The 27,833-nt window shown below is 41.5% G+C and overlaps 1 protein-coding gene across 2 annotated transcripts in view; it reads right to left on the reverse strand.

The window, feature by feature from the left end:
- nlgn3a (neuroligin 3a) overlaps positions 1-27,833 on the reverse strand; it is a 152,133-nt gene that overhangs the window by 98,542 nt on the left and 25,758 nt on the right. The window contains exons 2-4 of one of the 2 annotated variants that reach the window (XM_049586097.1): positions 18,215-18,929; positions 17,030-17,089; positions 4,957-5,016 (exon numbers count right to left, since the gene is read on the reverse strand). In XM_049586097.1, coding sequence (XP_049442054.1) covers positions 4,957-5,016; positions 17,030-17,089; positions 18,215-18,686 — 592 coding nt within the window. In that variant the 5' untranslated portion in view covers positions 18,687-18,929. The remainder of the gene's footprint in view (positions 1-4,956; positions 5,017-17,029; positions 17,090-18,214; positions 18,930-27,833) is intronic. The other variant, XM_049586098.1, reaches the window with a different exon arrangement.

Raw genomic sequence — 27,833 nt, forward strand, 5'->3', positions numbered from 1 at the left:
CCAGAGTGGGACAGGACAAAGGCGAGTGGAGATAAGTGTCGGTGGCATTCACTGTGTCAACACTTGGTGAAACATGGTGGCTGTCAGCGGCTATCAGTGAGGTCTGAGGTGGTGGTGGTGGTGGTGGGGGGGGGGTACGGGTGACAATGTCCTGATGTGGCAGAACATGACATGCACCCTACTGTAGTGCTCTTGTCAGGCCAAGCTTCACGCTTCACTCATGACAAGTCCATTACTGGCCATGTTCACATTTAAGAAGTGCATTTAGTTTAACTGGGGAGCTCCTCGCAAAACAGGCAGTGTAATTACATCGAATTATACAGCAGCTTGTGCCGTTGTACAAGTCACTGACAGTATTCTGAATGTCACCGAATGTCTGCTTAATATTCCCTTTATACTGAATCAAATGAGCTCGCACTGTGTGTGACTAGGCCTCGGAGGGGGAAAAGAGGCTGAAGTGAAGGAATGCGCAGTAACAAATTTTCTATTTTGGAGTCACAGAAGACAGTGGAAGGAGACCATGATGAAAAAAAAATCACTGTTGCATGGCTGTTGCTATTTTAAGCCAGTGGACTCTCAGAGCCTGCACATCTTCACGAGTGACGGTATGGGCAAGAAAAGAGCACCTTATGGTTGGAGTATGTCAGACGGCGCTGCGTTCTCCACAACACTTGACATTTCTGAGAGCAACTGAAGTATAACTTATGTATATAAAGAAAATCTCCACATGGCACTGGGTATATGAAAGAGGCGATGTGTGTGAGAGCGTGTGCCTCTATGAATCTTGACAACAGCAAAAGTAATGGGAGGAATGACCTTTGTGTGAAGGTGACTTCCTGCTCCCTCGCTGGCGTGTTTGTGTGTTAAATATGATGTTGGCAACAGAGCAGACAGCGAGCACTGTGTATGAGGACAGGGAGAAAAGAGAGGCGGGGAGAGACGCTGGCTGAGTAAAATAAAAGGGAAGACACGGTGAGAAGCCTACAAGGCTATTAGCCAAAGCCCCCTACAGCTGGCCTGGATCTAGATGAGAGGAGGAGGCCATAGAGGTGCTGTCATCTGTAAGACTCACAGACAGCTGTTTACTCCTTGACTGAACGAAGGCTAACCCTTTAGTCTTTCAGGGAAACCTGCTGTCCTTGGTGCGAGCCACAAAAGCTGACATTATACTGTACAAACCCACTGAAGGGTTGCGGAGAGAACACCAATAAACGCATTACAGAAGCGCACACAGCACAAACCCCCTCAGACGTGCTGTGGCACTGCATAAGGAAAGTGCCTCAGTGAAGTAATTCAAAGCCTTGCTGCACTCTTGTTCCATTCTCTATATTTTTCAAAAGCAATGCGTTTTTACATGTTTTTGCCTTGCCAATTATTTCGTGCCACTCAAGAGTAAAGGACAAGGAGAAAAAAAAATAGATGACAGCAACTGTCTGGGTCTCCCATCCTTTGAAACGGTTTAAATGATGCCCTTGTGGATCAGCCATTAGCAACAATGCTTATCTTGGAAAGGAGCTGAGCAGCAGCATTCCAAATATCTCTGCATAAATGGGCTTCAAGGGGCACGATTCTTTAGCCCTGCCACATCACAGAGAATAGGATAGTGGCAGAATGGGGAGAATGGTGTGTGAATCGCCCCCACTGTCGATTCACCAGTCTCCAGCCTGCCTGAGCTGAGCTGAGGGCTTTGCTGGATGGGGATCCAGTCAGGCCTGTGCAATGGAATTAATGGTAATACCCAGGCAGGTGGAGCTCAGCTCTGCTCCCTGGCACAGCAACGATGGAGAGCTTCTCTGGGGGTGGGGGTATATGTGTGTGTGTATGTGAGTGTGTGTTGTCTATTCGGTGCTTGCTTCTGGAGGCTTGGAAGCAAGCATTGTTTACGTGTACAAGTGCGTGCGTGTGTGCATGCCTCACTGGTTTAATGGATGCGGGTGTACATGTCTGAGTGTGTGCACACTCACGCTGGGTGGAAGCATTCCTCCTGATTAGAGCTGGAGTCTCAAAGTGCCAAATGACAGGCAGACACACACACACACACATCTATTTTTCATCAGTGGGAGAGGGCCGAGGCAGCAGTGGCGCGAGACACTCTGGAGGTGGAGTAGGGACGGCTGCCTCTCTCTGCCTAACACTGGGCACGGTACCTCGGCAACGCTGCCATGTTCCACCTGGGAGATTTAGCTCCTACACAGCCTGACTTCCTCTATTTACATGCCCACCTTTATCTAACGACAGCAGGTAGGTGATTGAAAGCTTGCGCTCCTTTTTTTTATTTTTTTATTTTTTTTTTTACAGTGCAATAACAGCCTCTGTAAAATTGAGTCCTGATTGTGGGCCGATGTAAATCACAACTCGCAACTTGGCCCACACGCTCGTGGTGCTGGAGGGAGTGTTGCGTAGAATTTGAATGCACTTTGGGGGTGCCAGGGGGTTGACTGCTGCTCAGACAGACAGGCAGACACACAAAGGGACAGATAGAAAAACACAGGAAGAGACAGACAGACAGAATGGCTAAGAGGGAGAGCCTCGGGGACAGCCAGCGGACAGAGAGTGACAGAAAGTTTAAAAAAGGTCATTATATTCCTCACTTCATATTTCATTTTGCTTATCTCCTCGTCTCAGCTGAATGTTTTTGTTGGTCATTCCACTGCCTTTTTTACAATAAATTTATACATTACTATTCCATTACATATGTTACTTACATTTCCTTGGCAATGTGAGAAATCCTTTATTGTTCCAATAAAACTTATTTGAATTTAAGAGCGTGCCTGGAAGGTTATAACAGGCAGGAGGGCGGCTCAAATATGGTGAAGGGAGGGAGGGAGGGAATTAGCCCAGGATAGACAGACTGCCAACTGAGACAGCATGGTAATGTTGGGATGAACAGACTGAGAGATGGAGGGGGTTAGACAGAGAAACCAGACAAGACAGCAGCTCTCTGGACTGAATGAGAATATGTGGATGAGAGGTGCATCAGCTAAAGAGCGAGAGAGTGGGAGTTCTGCTTGTGCTCTTATTCTACTTGGCCTTTTAACTTGAATACAAATGTTTGATTTTCATTGGTAATGCTCGCAGTACATTTACTGTAGACAAGGAGATTGCTATTACCCGCAATAATAGCACAGCCACTCGTGAGAGCGGTAGTATGTAAGACAGCTTACAAGGACTTTGTAGTTTGTGCGGTGCAGTCGACCATCCTTCAGTGAGGAGTCAAGTTAAGTCCTGTTCTCACAGAGGTAACAGTGCTCTTTTATGGGGGGAATTACTGAGCGGTGCCTCTGAACACTGGTTTCATGTGTCGGGCCATGACACTTCAAAACAGACACATTCACCAGAACAATGAAAATCTTCTGGATCATGTTGAGGGACTGATGGCCAACTCTGTCACACATGCATTAGTTACAGTGCTGTGGCAGAGATTCTGCTGGGACCGTATTGTGCTGCTTCGGTGATGCTCTGTAAATAGCATTAGTTGCGCTCAGTAAAGAATAGACTTGTCACATTTTCAGTGAGGCTAGTCTTGCACAACAGCTTGGAGACCAAGCCACTGTGCGCGCATGCAAAGACTTGCCAGACAAAGGGATCGGCACTTGTCAGCAATTTTGAACGGACTCAGGGCTACATACACTGACGCATGTGGGCTTGCTTGAGGGAAAACAAACATACACATGCGCGCACGCATACACACACAGTCAAGCTGGAAACCGAGGGCAATTTGGCTTCACTTGCAACAGCTCGCCCTGGGCTTGAATGAAGAAACACCTGTGTGTCAAAGTGGTGCCATGGCAACGCTTCCTGTTCTGTGATCAAGGCCAGCGTGAGGCTTCTTTTTGAAAGAAGAGCCCACTGGCAAAGAGGAAGGAGCCTCACTACAAACCCCTTAAACATCTGGAAAGAACCCTGGATAGCCGGCCTCCGGTGGGTTTAAAACCCTAAGCAGGACCCACAGCAATGCCAGCATTCATTGTGCCAACATTCAAGACAAATAAGTGAAAGGATATGGCCACTTGGTGTGACATCTCCTGCCAGAGAGAAGGTCCATATGCCCTAAACATGTGCTGAGGTCCCAAACAGCTTCACTCCAGACACACAATATCACTCGCCAAATATACACATAATGTGCAAGAATCCAGTCTGTCCATAACAAACAAGCAGAGAATAAATTAAGGTCTTAACCTTGATACCCTACATCATGCTTGCATCACCTGCCTTACTGTGGCAATGGAAGACAAGGGCGGGGCGATATCAAGGGTTTGATTTAGATTCAAAGACTTAAGCCGTTTCTGTTGCAGCACAAGAATCGTCTCTCATTCTAATCTCGCCAGAGATCCACCCTGAGCCAGGAATATCCCAAGATAAATATGGAAAGTGAACAATGCGATTGCTGAGCAGCAACTTCCCATTTTCTACACCTCTCGCCTCTAATCCTCTCCAGCAGCACTCCTGAACTGCCGCTCCTCATCTAAATCTGCTGGCAGACCTGGTGAACAGTCTGATATTACACTGCTGCTTCACTTTCCCTCTGCCATTATCGCCACAAATACAGCTGCTGGTCACACCTTAAGAGGGGGCTCTCACCACTGCCTCTGCCCTTGTAATAACAGTTGCTCCAGTCACTATGCGAGATATTAAAATGACTCAACCCGGGCTCGGTTATCTAGACAGCTACTAGATCCCATCTGACTCCAAAGCCAAACACTCGACTCATCGGCTGAATTTTGATGCTCAGGAACAAGAGACCTCACATTCACTCCCACACACGCCAACACTTGATCAAAGACAACATTGTTCTACAGATTGTAATGTGACAGGGGTGCTCGATGAGTGCATTTGCAATTAGAAAACAAAAATAAATCAAACAAAAAAAAAAGAAAACAAATGATCAGAAAACAGGGACATTTTAAGAAAAAAAAAAAAAGATCATGCACCATCTTTGTTCACCATGGAAAATACCTTCATCTTCATCACCGTCGTTATCCGATAAATCCTCGCCCTGTTTTTTTGCATGGGCCCCTGTTATTGAAGCAGGGAGAGACATAGAGAGGCACAGGGAAATTCAAAATAGCATGTTTGGCAATACACAGATGGGAAAAAGGGCAGTTCAATAAAGGCAGGATTTGAGCACATGTTAATAATAACAATGTTAATTTAAATACATAATTCCCATTAAATATTTGTCAAGGGCATTTCTTCTTAATTCATACACAGTAAGAGAAAAAGAAACATTTTGTATAGTATACAAACTTAAAAAAAGGCTAGACCATATAAAAATAATAAAATGAAAACACAGCTTGCAGAAAGGAACCAAAATAAAACACAACAGTTATAGTGGAATATTTGGAGCAGAGTCATACACCACTGGCAGTTTCAGAAAAAATACTTTTTTAGATTTATCAGAAAAAACCCTCTGAATCCAATCCTGTAAGGCTGGGTAGCACCATTAGCTTAAAGGATTGTTGCCAAAATGAAAAGCTACAACATGTAATTCTGATTGGTCATAATTGCATCTTGGAAATGGCTTCTTGAGCAGGGCTTCGGTGTGTTTAAACAAGACTTTAGTGACTTTCTACTCTCTCTGTAATACAAACTTAACATCAGTTCTTAAGTTGAGCATCCGATTTAACAGACTATAAAAAGGCAAATTAATATTAATAGAAAATGTGGTTACTGGCAAGTTAAAGAATACAAAAAAAAAACGGATGCAGAAAACTATTTAAAGAAGAGCATTTAAACCACAAGCAAAAGCACGTGCCGGAATACAACTTCCCTGGAGGTGGTAGAGATTTAAATAAATCACAAGATCATGTGTATCATGTGTACTCGGTGATGTGTGCAGTTACTCCAGCTCGTCTCTTTGCCCTAAACAGTAGGTAATATGCTGTTGCCCTTGTGCTACATGTTAGTATGAAAATCCAGCCCCCTAGGGCGTCTCACACCATGTGCAAATATAGTGAGCAAGCCCTATCTTGACCTACAGCTTACACAGTGGTATTCTTAACTGGTTAGAGTTTGATATCCATGTATTATCATTTTTAATGCGGCCTAAGGATATCAATTCTGGTTATTCAGTTGGTCAATTCAATCAGTACATCCGTTCAATAACCCTATCATCCTCTGACAGGAACTTTTGAAAAATGTAGTATTTTGGGAGAATTTTAAAATTTCGGCGATACCCTGACCTTTCGTCTAGCACCACTGTCAGTTCAGATTTTCCTGCTGAACAATGCTTGACACAGTAAATCCTAATATTTTCATGACCTTGGACTTTTCCTCTGGTGCAATCACTAGGCCTCTATGAATACAAATTAATATCAAAATCTCACGGGCTGACTGTCATGGAATTTACTGAAGCATTCATGATTTCCAAAAGATGTCTAATTCTCTCCACAGTGTTGAAACAAAATCGTGCACCGTGTGGCTGTTGTTTAAGTCATCAACTAGCCTACTAACTACGCTGTTTACGAGACAAGAGCCGTCAGGATGTGGGTGCCTCCATGGCTAAACAACACCCTGGAGTAAACCCTGGTCTCAGTCCACTTAACTCATTACAAGATCTTTCCTCTCTTACCATCCTTAGACCAAATTATTAACCTTTTCTTCAAGAAAACTAATACCCTGCATACCATTAGATCTGCTGTGGATATTCATGGTCCCTAGAGGATATCTAACAAATGGCTTTTCAGTGGAATAATTATGCTGTGGTGGACGAATTCAATTGCAAATCACACGATGCACTCAGGCCCATGGAGTACTTAATGATCGTAGTGTCAACCACTTCATTTAAAGCTACAGCGCTACTCATAAATGTATGTCTATTACATTCTAGCTCTTGCAAACCAAGTTCACACAGTGCTGATTAAGCCTATCACCGCCAAGTAAAGCTCCCTCTATTTCACAGTATACCAGAGCTGTGGTGTCTGTGGTGACATTGCTGTGCCGGTGCACCTGAAGTGATGCTTTTACATCAACCAGACGAATTTAAGGGGGCAAGAAGCGCAGTAAGATCAAAGTGATGGAACAGCTAGAAGGAATATGGTGGAAGCTTTGGCAGAAAATGCATCCAAGAAAGGTTTCTGGAGTGGATGCTCCAAAAAAAAAAAGAACTCTGGCTCCAGAGGAGGGTTAAAAAAAAGACTTGAAGAGAGCACTCCTGGGGCAAGGAGGATACAGCAAGCTCACCTGCAGGCTTACGTCATAAGCAGGCGCCAACAGTTCCGCACTGCAGGTTTAGAATTTCCTTAAAAGTCACTACGAGTCTTTAAAATATAATTTCTGTCATTCATGTGGGCACGCCAGTCAGTCAGGTGGAGTCAGAAGCAATATAAACCTCTTTGGCATAGACACACTAGTTAACAGCTTTTATTTGAATGAGTGCACCACCTTGTTTGAATACCTCATCCATTGTTAATTGATAGATGCAATATATTGCATAATGTAACAGGCTCGGTGTTATGACATTTACTGAGTAAGCTCCAGAATAGGAGAAGCCCTTTGAATTTGTTAATTCTACAGTCTGTGCAATGACCTTGTTCCATCTAATGAATAATGCACTCTGTATGGGCTGCTATATGAGGTTTAGGCAGGCAAACATAATCATCTGACTTCAACAACTTCACGCTTTTATACATAACTTTTGTATCACCCTGTTAGGTAGTATCAGGTTATGGTCTGATGCTTCTACAGGAAGTTGTGGAAGCTGTTATGGAAGGTTGTGGGAAAGTGGGCTTTTAAGTTATAATAGTCATTGGAAAGGGTAAGATGAATGGCTTGCCAGGTGTGGTAGGCCTCTTGTGAAATCATTTTCTAAAGTAACTGTATCAAAAATCAATGGTTAAAGAAAAAAAATCTGTAAAAATCCATCATGAGGATAATTGTGGTTAAATTGCTTTGAGTTTTATAGCATGTCCACTTCTATCCAGCTTAATAAAACGCAAAAGTGCTGCACTGATTGCAGCATGTTGTTCCAGGTACTGCTGAGACCACCAATTACAATCCAAAAAGGCTGAGTATTACAGTCATGAGTTTGAAGGGTTATCAGGCGCCGAAACACAGCAAAGCAGTTTATTATGTTGTACAACTGTTATTATGATGGTAATAATTTAATCCTTTGTTGTCCCAATCACCGAAGAGAATGCAGATATATTGCATTTTCATTACAAGGCAATGTATCCTCATGCAACGGTTCATAAGATATCTTCTGAAAAGATACATACACAGTTAGTATTACATCTTTCAAAATAGCGGCCCTGCCAGTTAACTCAACAATGACTTTTGGTTTCACGCGAGACACAAAACCCAATCTCCTGAGTCAAAGTCCTGTGTTTGTTTGACCCGTCCACTACCCCGACAATCTCCCTCTGGGTACTTAGGGGGACTTTGTGCTCTTTATTAGGGTTCAGCCGAATACCTGAAAACAAGTACCCACTACAGATAATGTACTTGTTACCAGTACGAGTATCATACAGGTAAAATGTGTCATTATTTATACTCATGATAAAGGAAAATCCTCATTTGGGTAGCTTTGTTTAAAGGAGCTATATGTAAGAAATCTAAAGCAAATAGTTGTAAAATCCTCCTAATATGTCACAGAGACTAAGGAATTATGTTCATAACATAACATACTGATCTCATGGACAACAATAGTACAGCCAGAATATTCGCATTTAAAAAAAAAAAAAAAATCCGCAAATCATGTTTATGTTTTGAGTTTGTGTTTTGGCCTGTTGCGCCACCCACCGCCGTCTACAAGTCACACAGTCAGTAGAGTCTCAGCATCAGTTACAGTTACGACTGAGCTACAGCAGCACGGCAAACAGCATTAGCAGTGTCCCAGTACATAGCATTAGCAGTCTCCTCAGCTGTATCTCGGCAGCAGTGTTAGCAGCAGAGAAGCCGGACTTGCTCTAACGTTCCGCTAGAAAACCGGAGATCAAGGATACGACACGGCCCTGCCACGGCAGCCGCCCGTGGGCAAACAAATCAGTCTCCAGCGTGCCGCTGTCTAGCAACCTCGAATCTGTAGGGGAGGGGGGTGGACATGACTCGAGACAGTATTTTGAATTTGAGTGCAGTGACCGTTTTGGCCACATTCTTACATACCGCACCTTTAATCTATTGCGCTTGAGATAAAAAATGATCTGAAGCTCATTTCTGAGGCTGTTATGTAAATCGTTTTCTAATACGTAATAAATATCGCTCACATAATCCTGGCTCACGATAATGTGGGTCATATCTGAATTAAGGCTAGCACGATATCAAATTTTGACTAAACGATTACTGTGGCCAAAAGAGTTCACAATAACGATATGATCGTGTCTGTAGAAAATTTGAATAATAATAATAAAAATAATAATAATGCTATCAGTTGAATTCATTTTAATTTTCTTTACTGTGCATTTTACTTCTTTTCTGGCACTCAAAATAAAAGTGCAGGGAGGTGGAAAGAGAGTCTGTAACTACAACTGCACTTAATTGTACAAAAAGAGCAATTACACTTTATGGATAATGAAAAGGCAACCAGATGGCGTTGGGGGAGAGAAACAAAGCCAGAACAGAAAGAAATGGAAATGACTTAAGAGGCACTGGAATATTTACACAATGTTATTATTTGTGTATTGTTAACATGATATCAATATATCATTTTTAAATATCACGGTTTTCATCAAAACTGGTGTATCGCAACATTCCTTATACAAATAGTGCCTTACTCTTCATAAGTATAAGTACAAACAGTGAATGAAAACCACCTGTACTACGTTATCTAACTGATACATGCGCTTGCACGTATTAGATTGGCCAATGCACACCTAACCGGAAAATGCTGCAGCAAAAGGTTAGCCAGATTCAACTTTTTCAGACCCTGTATACTACTGAAGAGCTTCGTGTTCGCACCATGGCTATGCTAACACAGTGATCTCACTGAAATGAAAAAGGGGTCTGCGTTGTCTCACAAAGTGTTAATGTCAGTCTAAAAATGGCCTTAGTCTCAGAGTTTGGCAGGTATAGAACTTAAAAGCTCAACAAATTTCATAGCAGCGCCAGGTCAGTCCCTTGTTTAGGAAGTGACCTCTATTAATCTATCAGATGTCACGTCGTTCTCATGTTGGCTTTAGAAGAAACAGAATAACAGCCAGCACCTAAACAAAGCCACTTCACCTGCTAATACAGCCTCCGTTATGGCTTGCTCGCAATTACGCTTAATCTAGCGTTCCCTGTGCTGCTGACATGCTAAAACAGTGATGTTATTGAGTGATAGTGCTTCAGACAGGCGTAGATTGGATGGCAGGTGTCGACAGGAAAGCTCTGTCACTTTGAATCGTGTTGTCTCTGAGCCCGTGTGTGTCAAATGCTGGATCTATAATAGGAACTGCAAACATGTGGCATCTGCAGTGACTCAGCAAAGCGAGCCTATATTTGACCTTGAATCTTTTTCAAGTGATGCCGCGCTGAAAGAGTGTGGCATTAAAATATAACTTCAATGAACTGATGAGTTTCTTTGCATAGCCGGCCTCCAAGCGTCGACATTTGCATCTCTTCAAAACAGGCGGCATCTAGAATAACAGCTTTTATTCATGTTCCTTGACAAGCAAAATAGAAACCTGTCGCATTTATCAAATCAGGTTCAAAGGAACAGCGTTTGATGGGCTTACTTGTTACATAAAGGCTATTGAAATTTAACATTTCAGCAGGATGGAAATGCAAAGAAAAGACACTCTAGTAGTTGGCTGTAGAGTTCTACATGAATAAACCCAAGCATGCACACACACACACACAAACATACAAACAGATATAGAGTGCTCTCAGACTCTAGGGACTTCTTGACTGAATCCAAAATTCACTCAATACATCGTGGAAGGTCTGAATGTTAACTGCCTTTCCTTTGCTGGAAAAAGGTTCGCTGACAATAGATGGGCCTTAGAGTTAAATATCAGAAAGGTCAGAATGTGGAAAGGGACTTAGTGAAATGTGAAATGTTGCAGCCTTGACAATTTAGAGCAGTTATATTCAGTCTCTAATCCTCAGGTGGCCATTTTTCTCTTTTAGAGTGCCCGTATCCGTCTCCCCTCCTGTCTTTCTGCTCTCTGTGTCTTTCTCTCTCTCTCTCTCTCTCTCTCTCTCTCTCTCCATCTCTCTCAATCCTTCTCCCAGTGTAGAGGTTAAGGAACAGCTTGGGAGGGACACATAAGAGAGAATGATGGAGAATGCAGCTAAAAGGTTAAGGAGGCTGTAATCCTGCAGTAAAGGACAGCCAAAACTCACACTGCGCTTCAGCTGTTCCCAAAATAATAAAAAAACAAATAAAAGGCAGCCAAGTTGTCTTTCTGCCTGTCTACAGCTCGGTAATGAAAAGAGACATGTTTAACAGAGACCACAGGCTTCTGAGTGTGGTGGCAGCCTCACACACTGGGGTCTCTTACCTCTGTTCTAGATCCCTATAATGAACCATTTATTCCCCATATTAGCAGAAAAAAAGACTATGCTGCACAAAAATCTTACAAAACAATCAAGATGCACCCGCTTTAAGGCTTCTTAATCTTCTGAAAGACACAGCGGTTATTCCAGTAACTGCTGCGCCACAGTTGAATATGAGTCATTACTAATTTCAGATTGATTCAAAGCCTTTAAAAGAACAATGCAGGTAAGTAGCCTTCAACACATTGCTGGCAGTAACTCACCAAGACATGCGGCAGAACACCACCAATGGCAGTGAAGAAAACTGTAAGAAAACACTGATGTATTGTGCTAGATTTAAAATGTGGGGAAAAAGCACATAAACGCATCAGGGATACAAGCGCTACGTTTTGGTGAAATACATTAATGCTGCATTCACATGCTCTACAGATGAGTTTCCCGAGTTGTGAAGTCATTCCGACTTTAATGTGTTCATGAGCTTGTGATGTGGTAACAACACGGGAGCTACAAAGGAGATATGTGTTGTATTTTATTGCCTAGGGCATTAAAACAACACGTTGATAACAGTTTGACGCATTATATTACAAAGTGAATTTGTCCCAGACATGCTGCTACACCAGCACATCCACTAAAACCACTAACATATTGCCTTACCTGACTAATGCTAATAAATATATTTTCTAACTAATCTAAACTAATCTAATCTATTGTGCGTGGACAGCATGGACTAACGGATACAGCCTAATACCAAAATACCCTTACCATCAACTACACATTTACTTTCGTCTACCACATTTCTGCATATATGGGGGTTAATTGGCAATTAGTTAGTCAACATTTTTGCCTACTTTCTGTGTTGTTTTTCCAACCTGAGGGGGCATTTTCGAGAATTTTCCCAGTCAGGAATTAATTTTTATGATTATTAAATGCAGGGTAAATGCATACATAACGTTTATTTAATTAAAGGGAAATGGTCCAGTCAGACCTTCTTGCAAACGAGGAAACATCATATTACTGCTAAGAAAAAGGCAAATATGTGTGTCTCTGTATTCTTTTTATTATACAGCATATTACTGACGCGTAACTTGTTTGTCAAATGGTTGAGACGGCCACATTGTGATGTCCAATTCATGTCCAAAGACTACTATTAAACTACGTAAACTACTTTTTTGAAGTAGAAAAAAGATGTAAAAGATGAGTAAATTAGATTTCTGCCTCACTGTTGTAAGCCTGTGGTGTTTGTAAGAGCTAAAAGTCGTTATCCAAGCTGTCTCTGATATCACATGAGGGTAGTAGCCTTCAGGGCTTTGTGCCAGATGATGCAGTATAAAACCCAACAAAATCCACAAAAAAAAGTTGGCTGTGATGGATACATGGTTCAAGCACAGGACTTTTAGCCAGGAGACTGGGGTTTGTGTCACATGTGAGTCAACTTTGGGTTACTATTTGTTTCTGTTCATGTCACATTTCGATGTTATAACACCCAAGTAACATCCCAGTCATTGTCGCAACTTTAAGTTTGGAGCTATTTTTTAACCGTAACTAGACACCATGATTGAACGTTCAAACTAAGGTTATTTAAGGTCTCAGTGTTTGCTGGTTATCAGCCTGTATTGCAAGACAATGTGGTTAAAATGATGCATGTTGTCACAACCATAAAACACAAGTTTGACAGATGAAATCCACTTAAAGAGACATTTAAGAGGACACCAGGGCCCAAGAGTCTGGGTCTAAGCAAACAGAGATACCAGAAGCAACAAATAAATTGTGTTTTCCCCTTTAACAGAGCTTTAAGACTCCACAGGCTGTGTCCTCTATTCTGTTTTAGTTTGGGATAAACAAAGAACAGAACAGAGATATTGAGCCTTGGTTTGACTGTGGAAGCTGGACAGCACAGCAGCAGGAGGCTTCTGAATAGGGACTTCCTGCTTAGGTCGCGTCTTGCATCTCAAGTCAGTGCGACTGGATGTGCGGCTGGCTGGCTACAGCCTTCACTCACTGAGGTCATAAACTGTCCCAGATAGATGATCACAGAAGATCATGGAAGTAATTTTCCGTCAAACAAAAGCGGACATCTGCTCTGTTTTCAAATCACACAAGCCAATATTTGTTCTTGTCTTCTTGGAAAGTTTTTGTGCTGTCTGCTTGGCGTACAGATTTCCTCGGCAGCACTCAGGGAGCAGCCCCTCCTTCCCCCAGGCAGGGTTGAGTCGGCCAACCAACGGGATTACCATGGTCTGTTACTGTCTGCCATGGCCCAGACGCAGTCTAACCAGGATTGGGGCTCTTTCACAGTTTTCACAGCTCTCTAGCATCTGGAGGTCATCTGGTAAGAGGAAAAAAATGTCCAGTGTTTCTGCTGGGGTAGTTAATCTACAGGTTTGGCAACTGACTGGCTGTTCAGTACTGGCACCGGGCTGCGTAACACATGGCAGCCTGCTGCCTGTGAGGGCTGCATAAGAATGATAGTTGAGTGGTCCAAATCAAGCCAAAACGTACAACAGATTTTGCTGCACTTATCTCAAATAGACTCATGATGAGGGATGAATTTAGGAGTCAGGGAGGTTGATCTCAGAGTGTCTCTCAGAAGCTGCGTTATTCAGAAAGACCCACGTGAAGGACATTTTTTACAAACAGTAAAAAAGACGTGCTGTAAAACCCTGTGGAAAATAATGTGCATATTGTATAAACAGGCAGCAGGCAGCACAGTGAGAGCGCCTTATCACCAGAAGTCTGCCTCAAAGAGGATCTCATCAAAAGGGTGTGATTTTACAGATCTCTTTTAAAGTTTGTCAATCAATTTAACAATGTAAACCTCTTTTAAAGATAAAGATTGACCTCATCAGGGTTTCGTCCTCACAAAATTGACCCATCTCGAGCCAATCTAGCACTCGGAGGCTGAATAGTGCTTAGCTGTGTCCCCGCACATCATTACCCCTCTCTTCACTCCATTCACTCTGACTCAGAGAAGAGAAAATGACTGAGTGATATAACCATGGCTCCAATGTCTGCTGCTCTGTGCCCTGTGTGCACACACTATAAGGCCACTTCAGAGAGAGCAGTGGCCTACGGTGCTGATCTTGCACATTAGACTACCTGCTCGGATGTCTTGGCCATGCCGTGCTGCACCAGTCTTGCAAGAGCCATTCTCCAAATTGTATTTTAGTCAGTGTAAACATCAATTTGTTTCTGAGCAAAGACCGATGCTCTGTTGGTTTTGCACATCCAAAATTAGCCACACAACAACCCTAGCTCTGAATACCAACCGACCATACTGCTATAATACATCTGCTATAATTTTGTCTTGAGCCTTCCATTATTTTTTTGAATGAGTCTGTCTTTGATCTTTTGTCAGGGCACTACTGCGTGGTTTAAGGGCTTTCCTCCAGTTTAATGGAAGAAAATGAGCCACATCTTTGATATCAGCGCATTAAGTGGTTTCCCTGCACAATGCCCAGTAGGATGCTAATGGCACAGGATGTATAAGGCAGACTTGCTCAACAATTCTCAATCTCTTGTAAGATGAAAATCATTTCTTCAAAAACCAAATTCTACATATATATTCTCACCAGCACTCCTCTAACTCATACTGAGGACTGTGTGCAAGATTTACACGAGCTCTGCACACTGTACAAATCACCATGTACTGGCTTCTTGTCTCATAAAACAGAAAAATCTAACTAAGATCACATGCCATGCATTTATCAGGGTTCGTGGGTGACGTATATTTCTCACTTGATGGGCATCACCATTGCAACAAAGGTGCTTCATGCTAGGTAAGAGGGCCATTTACTCTGCTCCTGTCACAACTGCATACTGTTGCTTGGCAACAATCACACAACCATTTCATCAAGAGTCAAACACCATACTTCTTTCTGAAAATTAATCACTCTTCCCTCCAGAGGAAGCACATTTATAGAGATACAGATTGTAAAATTGGTAGTGGAGGCGTTATTAGTACTGAATATGCACAGTGTGTATGACTCTGCTGTATTATACAGGTCTCTATTGAAAGCACTGCCAAAAAAAGAAAACACATAACCCTGTTTTTGTTAAAGATTTGATGAAACCGTTGAAATGACACTAATTAAAATATTTAATGAAGGAAGTGATGAACTGTTAAACTGTTTCCCAGTTCACTTTGAATTTGCCAAACAAGACTTTAACTTCTTTGTTGAAAACATTTAACCAAAACCAAAGTATGCTTCAGAGCTCGCTTTCTACATTTCCTAAGAAGGATAAATTATGCTTCATTTGCACTGCTAATTCAACATAAGCCAAGATTAGTAGAAGCAGTTTAAAAAAAAACGGTGCCATTGAAATAAAGACAGTTTCCAGCCAGACTGAAAATTACAACCTTTGTGTTATGTGTTTATAGCAATAGAGGAGCTATGCAACAATCATCTTTCTGCACAATAATGTGTCACAAAACCAACATATGAAACTTATGATAAACCATTTTCTCATTACCAAACACGGGGAAGATAATTGAAAAATTCCAAGTGGAAGGGGAATATTAAAGAGATATTTCTGTGTATATTCCACAACTGGGACTAATTCAGAAGCAGAAGTGCCTGGAGGGCCAGTCTGTCTCTAACAAAATTGGTTTACCAAAGCAGAATGTACGAGCCACGGAGTGAGGCCAAATAGCTGCCTCCTGCCTCCATGGAAATCAACAGCAGAGGTCTCGCTGCTGAAACTGAATCTTTACTGTGGAGCGAGATATGCACAGGATCACAGTCTTAGGGCTATTCGTAAGGTCCTCTAGTGCCTTCAGGCATGCTTGGAAAATTAGCCCTCTGTTGTTACCAACAGTGAGATTTTAGCTGTTGCTAATGAAATTGGACTGCGTTTCCCTGTGGCTGTGTGTTTTAGCATTTGCCACATGGATGGATGAAAGCTGTCATGCCAATAAAATCCCCCACCACTGCCTATTTGAACAATTGTGAATCATAAATTTAAGAGAGAGGTGGCCCTCCACTTTTTAGTGTAAATTTAATCAACGGCTGAGGCTCCGACGCTTTCAGGTGTCATGTTTGACAAATACTTCCAATAAGCTGGTGTCTTAAGTGCTGTCAGAGCCGTCTGAAACATGACTAAAGTTCTTTGCATACCAACTCAGATTTTATCTTCTTGCTTTTCAAAGCAGCACTCGTGCCTCTGATTTAATCAACAGTTGAGTTTAAATTAAAGAGTATTACACTTTAAACATAAGCCATACAACCGTGTAAAACAAAAAAAGGAAATGAAATACATGTTATTCTTAGTCATCATGATGTAGTGCTTGACAAAGCGTCATTATTTATTTAGGGACCTGCATTTTCACTCCTTGACACACTCTCATAGTAAAACCACACTTCAGCATGCACAAACTCACACACACGCAACAACATAACACCACACAACCGCTCACTCATCTCTCGCACTCATGTCAAGGTTGATCTGAGTCACAAGTCCCACGTTCATCCCAATTAGCACTCTGATTTGGGAGTTGATAGGTGGTGATATTGGCGGCTTTGGAAGGATGCACCCATCACTCTCCTCCTCTCTCTTTCACTCTTTCAAATCCTCTCTTTCGTTCGGTGTTGGCTTTTTTTTTTTTCTTTTTACATACCTCCTTTTCTACACATTTTCTTGTTGGGTTTCCTGGCACATTCCTTGGATATTCTTTTGACTGTAAAATGAATGGAAAAACTACAAAATAACAGAGAGCTCTGGAAAAAGATCGCATGTGACATGCAACAACTCAGACTGAGTCAGACCCCTCCCCTCTTCACCCTCTTTCCCACCACCACCACCTCCTCCTCCTCCTCCTCCTCTTCCTCCTCCCACCACCCTCCCAGTCATCATGAACAACAAGAACAACAGAGGACCTGTTAAGAAAGTAACTGGGGTGTTGCTGCAGAAATATTCCAAAATGGTGGAATGAATTTGCTGCATCCTGGGACACAGGAAGCCCATATTCACATGCACTTCTATTTAAGACCCATTACAGCCACACAGCAGGCAGAGAGGCTGGACTTGCAAACGTTTTCCAGTTCACATTGTAATCTGATAAGTGAGAGTGTTATTTGACATTGCCCATTTGATTCTCAGAGCACTTAACATTTCAAGCCCACTTTTTTTTTTTCCAGTGTGGGTCTCCTTCAAGTGGCGAAATAATGGGGGGCCATTAAAAAAGAGTCAACATCTACAAATCTGAAACTTTTAGTCACAGTGGAGCCCAATCTATGTTTGCCTTTTGCACAAAACCTGCTCTTGCCTTTTTTGCTTTGTGCAAGGACAAACTGGATAAAGCAAGGAGAGTAAAGGGTCTTACATAGGTCAGGCTGATGCCACAGGCCTCTCGTGTACCAGACAGAATATTTCACCAACCCTACAGTATTAGATCATTCACTTATGAGGCAGGCTACTAATCACTAATGGCTAATATCCCCAGAACAGTCAAGACAGTGAGGGTAGGAAGGTGCGCCAAGTATTTCCAATCTGCTCCTTGTATGATTAGATTTTTTTTTCTTTTTTTTTATTCAGTCATATTAATAAGTCATTTAGTCATCAAAAGAGGAACCTCTAACAGTGGCATGGAAGGGGAGAGTTGATGAAAAGACTAAATGAAAGATCAAGTCAAGATGGAAAGTTGAGATGATGGGACACAGACACAGCATGCGCCAGACAACAGGTCATGCTCCGCGCAAAATACAGAGGTGACACAAAATTTAAGAGGAGAGACAGAGCGAGAAGGAGGCAGAGACAGAACAGTAGGAGGAGAGGTTTCATCCTGTTTACTCGACGCACTCACCATCCTCAGTTGGAACATAGATGTTTAGATAAAGACAATCCTCGTGTTGATCCTGTATGTATGTGGTAACTATATCCAGGTTGAAGGTGAACCATATAGGCATCATGATCTCTGGCACAGCATTGTGAATATTTTGGGGGCAGACGGGAGCAAAGTGAGTGGCGTTCTTGATCCCTGACCAGGAGGAAGGAGGCTCTGGGGGCATGAAGCGCTTTTCTCCCACTGGGGAGGCGGCGTATGGAACCCCCAGGTACTGGTCCACCGGCCCCAGAATCTCACTAGGCAGGGGCACCCGCACCCCCCGGAGTTTCCCGTACTGCGTGTTCACAGTGGGGTGGTAGTTCTGACCTCTCATGGCCGCAAAGCACCAACAAAAACTCAACACCCACAAGGGCACGCTGAAATTGGTGCAGCTGTGGGCAGCGTGCCAGTTCTGCGAGGGGACACGACTTCTCCTTGGAGAAAACCACATGGTCCTTGTGAGCGAGTGCGACTGCAAGTGACCAACATACAAGCCGGGGCACCCCCCTCGGCAAACACACAGGCTTCCCGCTCAGCCCTGCAATCCAGCCACCTGAGGGACAGTCATCAGCTGTGTTACTGGAGCCCGCCGGCGTACAGGCGAGGAGAAAACAGTCACAGTGACGCAGCTCCTCTCCGCAGCGCGGTCCTTATTCACTGTCCTCTCTCCGCTCGTCAGATCTTCTATCCCGTGCTGCAAGAGAAGAGGACAGGAAAATTAATGACATTTCCGCGACAGCCCACCAGTTTGCTCCCATTTTTAGTCAGTCATTTTTATTGACTTGTGGAGGCCTTTTCTGGTATGACATAAAACAGCTCACATAAACATGACAGAGCTCTCAGTGCTATCATCAATCCACATAATCAAGAACCTGCCTTTGAATTGGATACTGCAATTAAGTGCTGGGCAACTTGTCAAGATGTACCTAATAATGGTAATAGGACAAGTGAAACGTGAAAGGTATCAACTGTCAGCAGGTAATTATTTTCTACTGCAAAGGCCATGGTTTACATTAATAGTTAAACGGTAGGTTGACAACTCTGTCTTAAAACAAACCTCAGGGGTCCATATGAACATTAAAACAGCTTTTGCTGGCTATAATAATTCCTTCTGCTCATACTGGCCATTAAAAGATCCCTCCCTTACATGCCTCCAATGTCAGCGACGGGGGACAAAATCTAAATCTTTTTAAAATGTTTTTTTCTTTTAGCTTATCTGAGGCTAGTATGAGGCTTTTGAAGTCTGAATTAGACTGAAGAAGGTAGTGTTTAAAGACAATTTCTTTAACAGTGTTTCCTTGTTGAGTCGCAGTGAAAAGATGGCAGGGCCGCACAATATGGCATTTCAGCATCTACCTGATGTGCACTGGCACAATAGTCACATTGCAGGAAGTGTGATGTTGAACTTTATTGCTGCCTGGACCAAAAGCAAAACTCACACAGCTCCCATTCTCCATGACTAATGTTACTAGCCAAGCCTTCCCCTTTAACACAGGTAGCCTTGTGAGCAGGGCTTAAAACACCACAAGAATATGCATGGTAGTGTCCGTAGCTGGTGCACGTAACTTGGTACAGAACATACTGCATGTTATGCAGGCCTGTCAACTCTGACGCATCAACTGTAAAACTCAAGCTATTAACACTTTTCACATGCTGTCATGCCACACGTCCACGTTCTCACGCAATTAAAAACAAATTTATAAGTGAAAAAAGGGACACTGAAGCTTGCGCCATTTGGATTTTGATGTGTGTCCAATCATGCTAGTAAGGTACTGGTACTTGATGTGCCCAAAAAGGACAAAGAAAAATTCGCATTACAGCAATACTTCATTAGACATCATATATTAATTAAGTCATGCTGAATATGTGGCATCACCAAAGAAATCCTATTATAATTATTATTTCTATAAGTTTCCATATTAGGTTTTTCTGAGAAGCTGCTCAAAATGCTCCTCGGACCAGAAGAGTCACTGAAGATTCCTGCACAGAAACACTGAAAATGTCCTCACACCAAATGGTGAAGTAAAAAAAAATGTCCCAGGTAAAAACAAATGTTGGTGCATGTAATTTTAAAAGTGCATATACACAGAAAAGTATTTCCAGCCCTGCCTTGTGGGTAACATTTGTATGTGAAGTAGTCTGGCAGGGTTCGTTATAGGAAGTGAGACTCTCTTGTGTGTGCATGCAGAAAAACCGGCAGGTGCCACAGACATATTGAAGTGTGTGCTTATATAGGTATAGGTAGTGCTACATTAGTCAGCAGAAAGTGTCTAGATATGCTCAGATATGCATGTGCTAAACAGAAGAAATAAAGCATGTGTTTAATGCAGTGTTGTCATGTCTCCCGACTATTTTGCACCGCAGAGTTGCCTGACTGTAAAGCTAGTAAACAGCTACGAGCCAGGCTAAAGCTAACTGAGTTAGCCTGAAGAAACCAGAAGTCTCCCAGCTACAGTTAACAGCTGCAAAGCTGGAAGGGCAACACTAATCTATAAATAAGTCTGTCTGATATTACATAATTTACCACAAATTAAAGGAGCAGTGTGTGGGATTTAGTGACATCTACTGGTGAGGATTGTATATTGCAACCAGTTAAAACTTCTCTCAGTTAGAATTCCTTCAGTTTTCATTGTTGAGGAGGTTTTTACTGGGAGCTGAATTATCCACAGAAGTCTCATCCTCTCAAGAACAAATGGCCCAATGTAGAGCCAGTGTCTGGTTTGTCCCTTCTCTGCTACTGTAGAAACATGGCAGTGCAACATGGACTCCGCAGATAAGGACCTGTACCCTGTGTAGATATAAACAGCTCATTCTAAGGTAAAGAAACCACAAAGATTCTTAATTTCAGGTTGTAATACACCAAAAAACAAAAAACAAAAACATACCTATTATATTATATTATATTTCTGCCAATATATCCTCCTACATGGTAAATGGACTGCACTTGTATAGCACTTTTCTAGTCTTCCGACCACTCAAAACGCTTTTACACAACATGTCACATTGACCCATTCACACACACATTCACACACTGATGACCGGGGCTATCATACAAGGTGCCACCTGCTACTCAGTAACTAGTCACATGCACTCACACATCAGTGGAGCAGCCATCAGGAGCAATTTGGGGTTCATAATCTTGCCCAAGGATATTTTGACTTGTGGACTGGAGGAGCTGCAGATCAAACCACTGATCTTCCGGTAAGTGGACAACCCACTCTATCTCTGAGCCACAGCCTACACATTGGACCTTTAATGGCTCTTGGATACACAGAGTGTGTTGCTACTGAGTGACACACGGGCTCTGCATGCACAGCAAACCACCAATCACAAGACACGTTTGATCACAGACTTCACCCTGGAGCGATGGAAGAGCATTATATGAATACAATGGTGTCATGATGGGTCAACCAGTGAATTAAACTGCCCAATTTCCCCCTACAGAATCCCTTAGAAGTGTGGTCACATATGTTGTTGTATTTGGTGCACTGAAACCAGATGTATAGCACTAAAGCTCAAGAAAGAATGGCAAACAGAAATTAAATCTTCAGAATCATGTTTTAGCTTTTAATATTATTTTTATTTCCTATGCAGATGCACTTCCCTAAAAAAATACCCCCATTAATTCCAGCGTGGTTAATTATTTCCAAATAGAGCCGCTCAAGTCATCTGGGGAAAATTCCTGTATTTTTTTCATTTTGTAGAAAAATTGCAATGTCATTTTTTTCCCATATTGTGCAGCTCTAAAGTACATTAACAAAAGGGGGGATTTTGAACAAAAACAACAGTGACTTTGGCAGAAACCAACATGACTCAACAAACCGTGAAGCCTTATCATAACTTCAGATAACTGTAGATTCTGTCCTCTATCATTTCCATTGAAAACAACATTTATAAAAGGCCAGTATGAACAGGAGGGCTGATGGCAGCAACCAACGTCTGTTTCAATGTATATATGGACATGGTACTGCCATTTAAAGACAAACTGTGACCCTATACTTTAAGGAAAAGCCATCTACAGCAGCAGCACTGCTAAAACCCAACAGCAGGAGCCATACACAGGCACATAATAACATGATAAAAATTTCATGCCTTGCTTAATGTCATGCAGCATTTTCCCTCCATCTCCCTTTGGTACGGATACGAACAAGGCAGAATTTAAATTTCATCTCCCTTGTTTGCTCTTACAAGAGATCTCTTTTTGGGATGAGCAGGAGAAGGGCCAGAGGACGATGTAGCTACAGGCAGCAGAGGTACCTCCAGTGTGACAGTGCTGTAAATGCTAATCAACAATCCCACGGTGAACCAGTGGTGCCAGTGACAACACCTTCCCACACTGCCTGATCAATTTTCAATTTCTGTGGCTTAGGGTCCCCCTCAGCTGTGTGTGCCTACTGCAGCATTCGCTCTAATAACAATGGAGAAGAAAAGCCAGCATTTAGAGGAGGATATTGCATTCCAAAATGACTGTGTAAATGATTTATAATGTATCAGCAGCCGTTGGAGGGCCACTAACCACTGAGAGAAAGCAATCCTGACGTTCCTGGAGGTGCTGTTATCGCTAGGCAGCTTTCCCATTTGCTGCAGACGTGGATCAACGGAAAAGCCTGCCCGTGGAAGTTGTACATGGGAGCCCTCACATATACAGTGCATTTTGTAAATACTGCAGATGAGCCCACCTTCACTGATACTTGTGCAAATGAAATGTGTGTGGCGGACAATTCTGCTCAGCGAACCCGGCACACCGAGCACCTGCTAAGTGATAATACATGAAAAGCCATCCACATCCAATCTGGGGACTAAAAGGCATGCATTGCTGGGGGCCAAGGGCTGGCAAAGGCTTGGAAATGCAAAAAGTCACACTGACAAAGTCCCTTCCCTGCACACTAGGATCCCTGTAGCAGGAGCTGAAAATCTAGCAGACATTACTGCCATATCCCCTCGTTCAGAGACTATATGAACCAGATTGTTAAAAGTATTTCATTCCTGTTTTTATACACGACAAGTATATGGCATCGACCAGTGCCACATAGCACAGCATTTATAGCCTCAGCTAAAGTGAAACACTTGAACCTTGATGGATCTTTTAAAGAATACACACCGCTCAACAAGAAAAAACCCTACAAACACCACAAAACACAACCAGTAATATATAAACTATATGATACACTCAGTTGCCAGTTTATAAGCTACACCTAGCTCAAAGTAATTCTGGTTCAATATGACAGTATTGCAATAAATCCCTCCTACATGCTTATAATGTTCAGCTTTGGTTGAAACTCTTCTGCAGAGGTGTTGATTAAACTTCACGGTCATTTTAGAGGCTGTGGTTTGTCATGCTGTTGAATTATATTGCATCAAACTGAGAGAGGTTACTAATATTTTGTCAATCCCATTATATCAACTCAATTTCTATCATTAGAAATGCCTATTTCCAGTACATCAGCGACAAAATATTGGAGACACCTTTCAGTTTAATGCAATACAATTAAATATCATCACGCACCTCAGCCTTCAAAATGATCGTTAGGTTGAATAAACACCTCTAAAACAGTTAAAACAAACACTGAAAATTTTAATTTGCAAAGTGGGAGAAGCTATTTCAGGCAACCCTAGTTCCGGAAATTATAGTACCATTCATTTTTCCCATAGACATTGTTATGTGACTCACAGTTGGAGCTCTTCTATAACTCGGATCAGCATGAAACTCTCAGTTAAATCATCAGTAGTAAAGATTGAAAACTCCCTCAGAAAATATCTGATTCTTTAAGGGCAAACACCTGTGTGCATAAAAACTTCAAGGTAGATGCTAATTGTGACTCATCTCAGCAATAAACAGCCAATCGTTCAGCCTAAAATTTTGTTGTGTAAGCAGCTAACAGGAGGTGGAAGCTAAAGGTTATGGTGCTGGGAAAACTGACAACACAATCTGAGGCTTAAATTAATTCATCGCTTTTAACTTCTGGTTCAATTGTGCTTCCAAATGTAGGGCAAATTTTGATGAAATTTTCACAGAATCAGCAGGGGAAATTTGTATTAATGGCATTTTGGGAGTTGGTTCAGAGATGAGCAGTGGGTCAGGTGCAACTACAGAAAAAGGTGCAATGAGATGACATAACTAAAACAGCACAAGTCACAACTCAAAACAAAAGAAAACAATGGACGTATAATAACAGAGAACAAACTGAAAAGGAAAATAGAGAGCTTTGAACAACTAGTACAACAGCTCTGTGCTCTTGAAGGACTTCTGGTAACAGCCCTGTGTGCATAAACATGTTAAAAGCCATCCAGAGACGACGAAGAGAGCTCACAGTCGCCTATGCAATGATGGCACGTCAAGGCTGTTCAATCACAAATTCAATTGGGCCAGATTTTAAAATCAGGAAATGTAGGTGGGCCGGACATTTTCAGCAGCCTATTCAGAAACCTTTATTTTTAATGACAAACTTTAATGTAGAAAAAATTAAATGAATGAATAATGAAATGAGAAATGAATGTAGAAAAAAAGCACATCACAAAGCGGGCCACATCACAAAGTGTAGAAACAGAATTTTAAAACAGCTATCAAAAGGCTATAAATTCTGCTGTACATGCACAGAACCATAACATATGGCAATAATAGTACCTAATAGTAGTATAGCACACACTATTTCTCTGTACCAATATCCCCCCCTCTCTCTCTCTCTCTCTCTCTCTCTCTCTCTCTCTCTCTCTCTCTCTCAGACACACACACACACACACAGACACACACACACCTCACCTCAAGATGTTTTCCATCGAGGTCAAGGAAAAGTCTTTAGGGAAAGACATAGGAAAGTGTGGCTGGGAATCACCAGAGGATCCACGATATGATATCATCAAGATACTTAAGTCACAATACAATATATCTGCGATTTTAAATATGTTGTGATGTGCTGAGCATTGCAGTTTATTACCTTATTACCTTTATTACCTTTTTTCAACAGTAAATTATGTTCCCCTTATATGTTCCCATTTTTTGCAGTAGCAAAATGTATCTAGTGAACTGAAAAAGCAGTTAATTATTCTACTCTAGTTTAATTTGTATTCATAATATTGATAATGTATCCAATAAAAAAAAGATTGATACTTGGCACTGTGTGACGATACAATACTGCCACACAAAAAAATCACGATACTATACAGTATCGATTTTCCCCCCAACCCCTAAAGGATAGGACATTATTTTACTGACTATTGGTTCGCAGTCCAGATGTTTTCAAAAGCTACAACTGTGTCACATGAGAAAACATTTGCGCAAGATACAGTATGACTGGCTTCCAGACATCATGTGTAGTTTCCATATTTTGTTATACTGATATAGATTTATGCATGGTGGTCCACCCAGAGGTTGCGTGAGCCGCGAAATGAATTGGCCCATGGCACGTTGTGACTGTACGTCATCCTTTAGTTTAATATATTTATTTGTACATACATGTGTACAGATAAGACAGTAAGAATTTAAACAGTTTGAACACTGCACAGGAGAGATTAGAGCCCAAAAAATGGCTTATGAAGATACCGCCCCTATTAAATAGCAACAATGACACATAAAAAAGAAATAAAAACTTACACTGCATAATTGATCAAAGTTTCAAGATTAAGCAGTATTACAAATTAATAGAAATGTGCAAAATACAAAAAAATGTTTTTCTAACTAAAATTCATTACAAGTGAATCAATGAAGTGTTAAGAGTCTTTGCAAATTAGAGTTCTTTTCAGATGTTTTTTAAATAACGATAACGTGGATGTTGATTGTAGCGATGGAAGTAGGTTGCTCCAAAAATATGGTCCACTGTATTTCAGTGAATGTTGAGCGAGGGAAGCCCGACAAAACGGAAGATAAAAGTCCTTACAGTGTCTTGTGAAATATGAGTGAATGTCTGAGGAAGACTTATAAAAGATGTGGAAAACACTAGGCAAGTCGTGACTTAGGGGTACATATTTATACATGAATACACAAGTCTGGTATATGTTCACATTAAAAATTTATAGAAGCTGATATTTTCTAAAGAGGAGAGGAGCAGATGAGTAGTATCTTTTAGCAAAGCTAATAACTCAAAGATTTCTTTTGAATTAAGAAATCTTATTTAGATAAGTGGAACATGTGTCGGCCCAAGCAGTATTACAATACATGTGGATAAATTAAGCTATTATAAAAAGATAAAATACAGGAATGAAAAACCAATGGATGTACTCTATTGAAAATCCCAATTAGCTGCATAATCTTTCTGCAGACAAGTTCAATATGGTATTTCATGTTATTTTTTGCCTACTATGACTACTTCCTCTGGAATTTAATGTAAGGAATATGAATTATTTCAATGTTGCCTATGCATATTTAAGGTTTTTCTTTGAACGTTATTTACTTTTGAAGAAGAAAAAGAAGAAGAAGAAGATATACTTTATTAATCCCTGAGGGGAAATTCAACTTTTTCAATCTGCTGTCATATACACACAGGTCTGAAATACACACACATGCACAAACAGGACCTATGCATTAAATGGATAGATGTCAGAGTAAGGGAGCAGTTGGGGGTTCAGTGCCTTGCTCAAGGGCACCTTTGCAGTCTCTATGGACTGAGCTACTGCCGCCCCAAAACAAAATGTCACAAAATATCACAAAATTCAATTTTTTTAAAAACTGAGATCGGCCATTCAAAAACAGATAATGGCTTTTCATTTGCTTCGTGAATCAGTGTACTAAAATGTTCATGTGAAACTACCAGACGTGCGTCATCAGCAAATATAACAGAAAGTACATTTTGGCAGACCCAAGGTAGGTCATTCATGAAAATTAAAAACAAGAGAAGTCCAAGGTTGGAGCCCTGAGGTACTCCAGAAAGTTGCTTAGCTCTTATTAGCTCTGTTCTCTGTCCGTTGAACAATCAAGCAGCTATTTTAAAGCAACAGCATGAAAGCCATATTTTTGTAATTTTGCCATGAGGATGTTGTGATCGACTGCCACAACACCTTTGACGAGTCTAAAGAATATGCAAAGAGAAATTTTCCTGTTGTCTAAGGCTGTAGATATTTTGTAAGCAAGCTACAAAAGACAATTCTATGGACATATTTTTTAATAATCAAAAATTATTTATTCACAGAATCTGTTAAGTCGCATTAACCTTTTATTGACACATCAACCTTTCCATCTCCCTAACCCTAACAGTTTTTTTTCTCCAGTGTTTTGAGATTTTCTCAAATTCTTGGCGTCTCCACACAGTTTTTTTAATGTGCAAATTAAAAATGTACATAAAAGGAGGTGGATGGAAAAGCACTTCATGGCATCGTGTCTTGCTCTCAACTGTAATGATGATGCATTTTGAATTTGCCACTGCTCTGATTCGTGCCTCAGACCGGCCTCTTCTCCATGACAATGGCAACCAAGGCTCTTGGGTATTGTAGTATTTAGATTTGTCTTCAAATGCCAAAATTCAGGACAAAACATGACTCAGGAACAAAGTTGAAATAAAAATGACCATAACATAAACCTTTGAGATCGTAACATCATCCTGTTTTGTATTTTCAGTAACACTGAGAATGTTGTTTAAGGAAAAAATTAAATGGGAACACAGAATAG

This window comes from Epinephelus fuscoguttatus, linkage group LG9, assembly GCF_011397635.1.
Source record: "Epinephelus fuscoguttatus linkage group LG9, E.fuscoguttatus.final_Chr_v1".
NCBI classification, from domain to species: Eukaryota; Metazoa; Chordata; class Actinopteri; order Perciformes; family Serranidae; genus Epinephelus; species Epinephelus fuscoguttatus.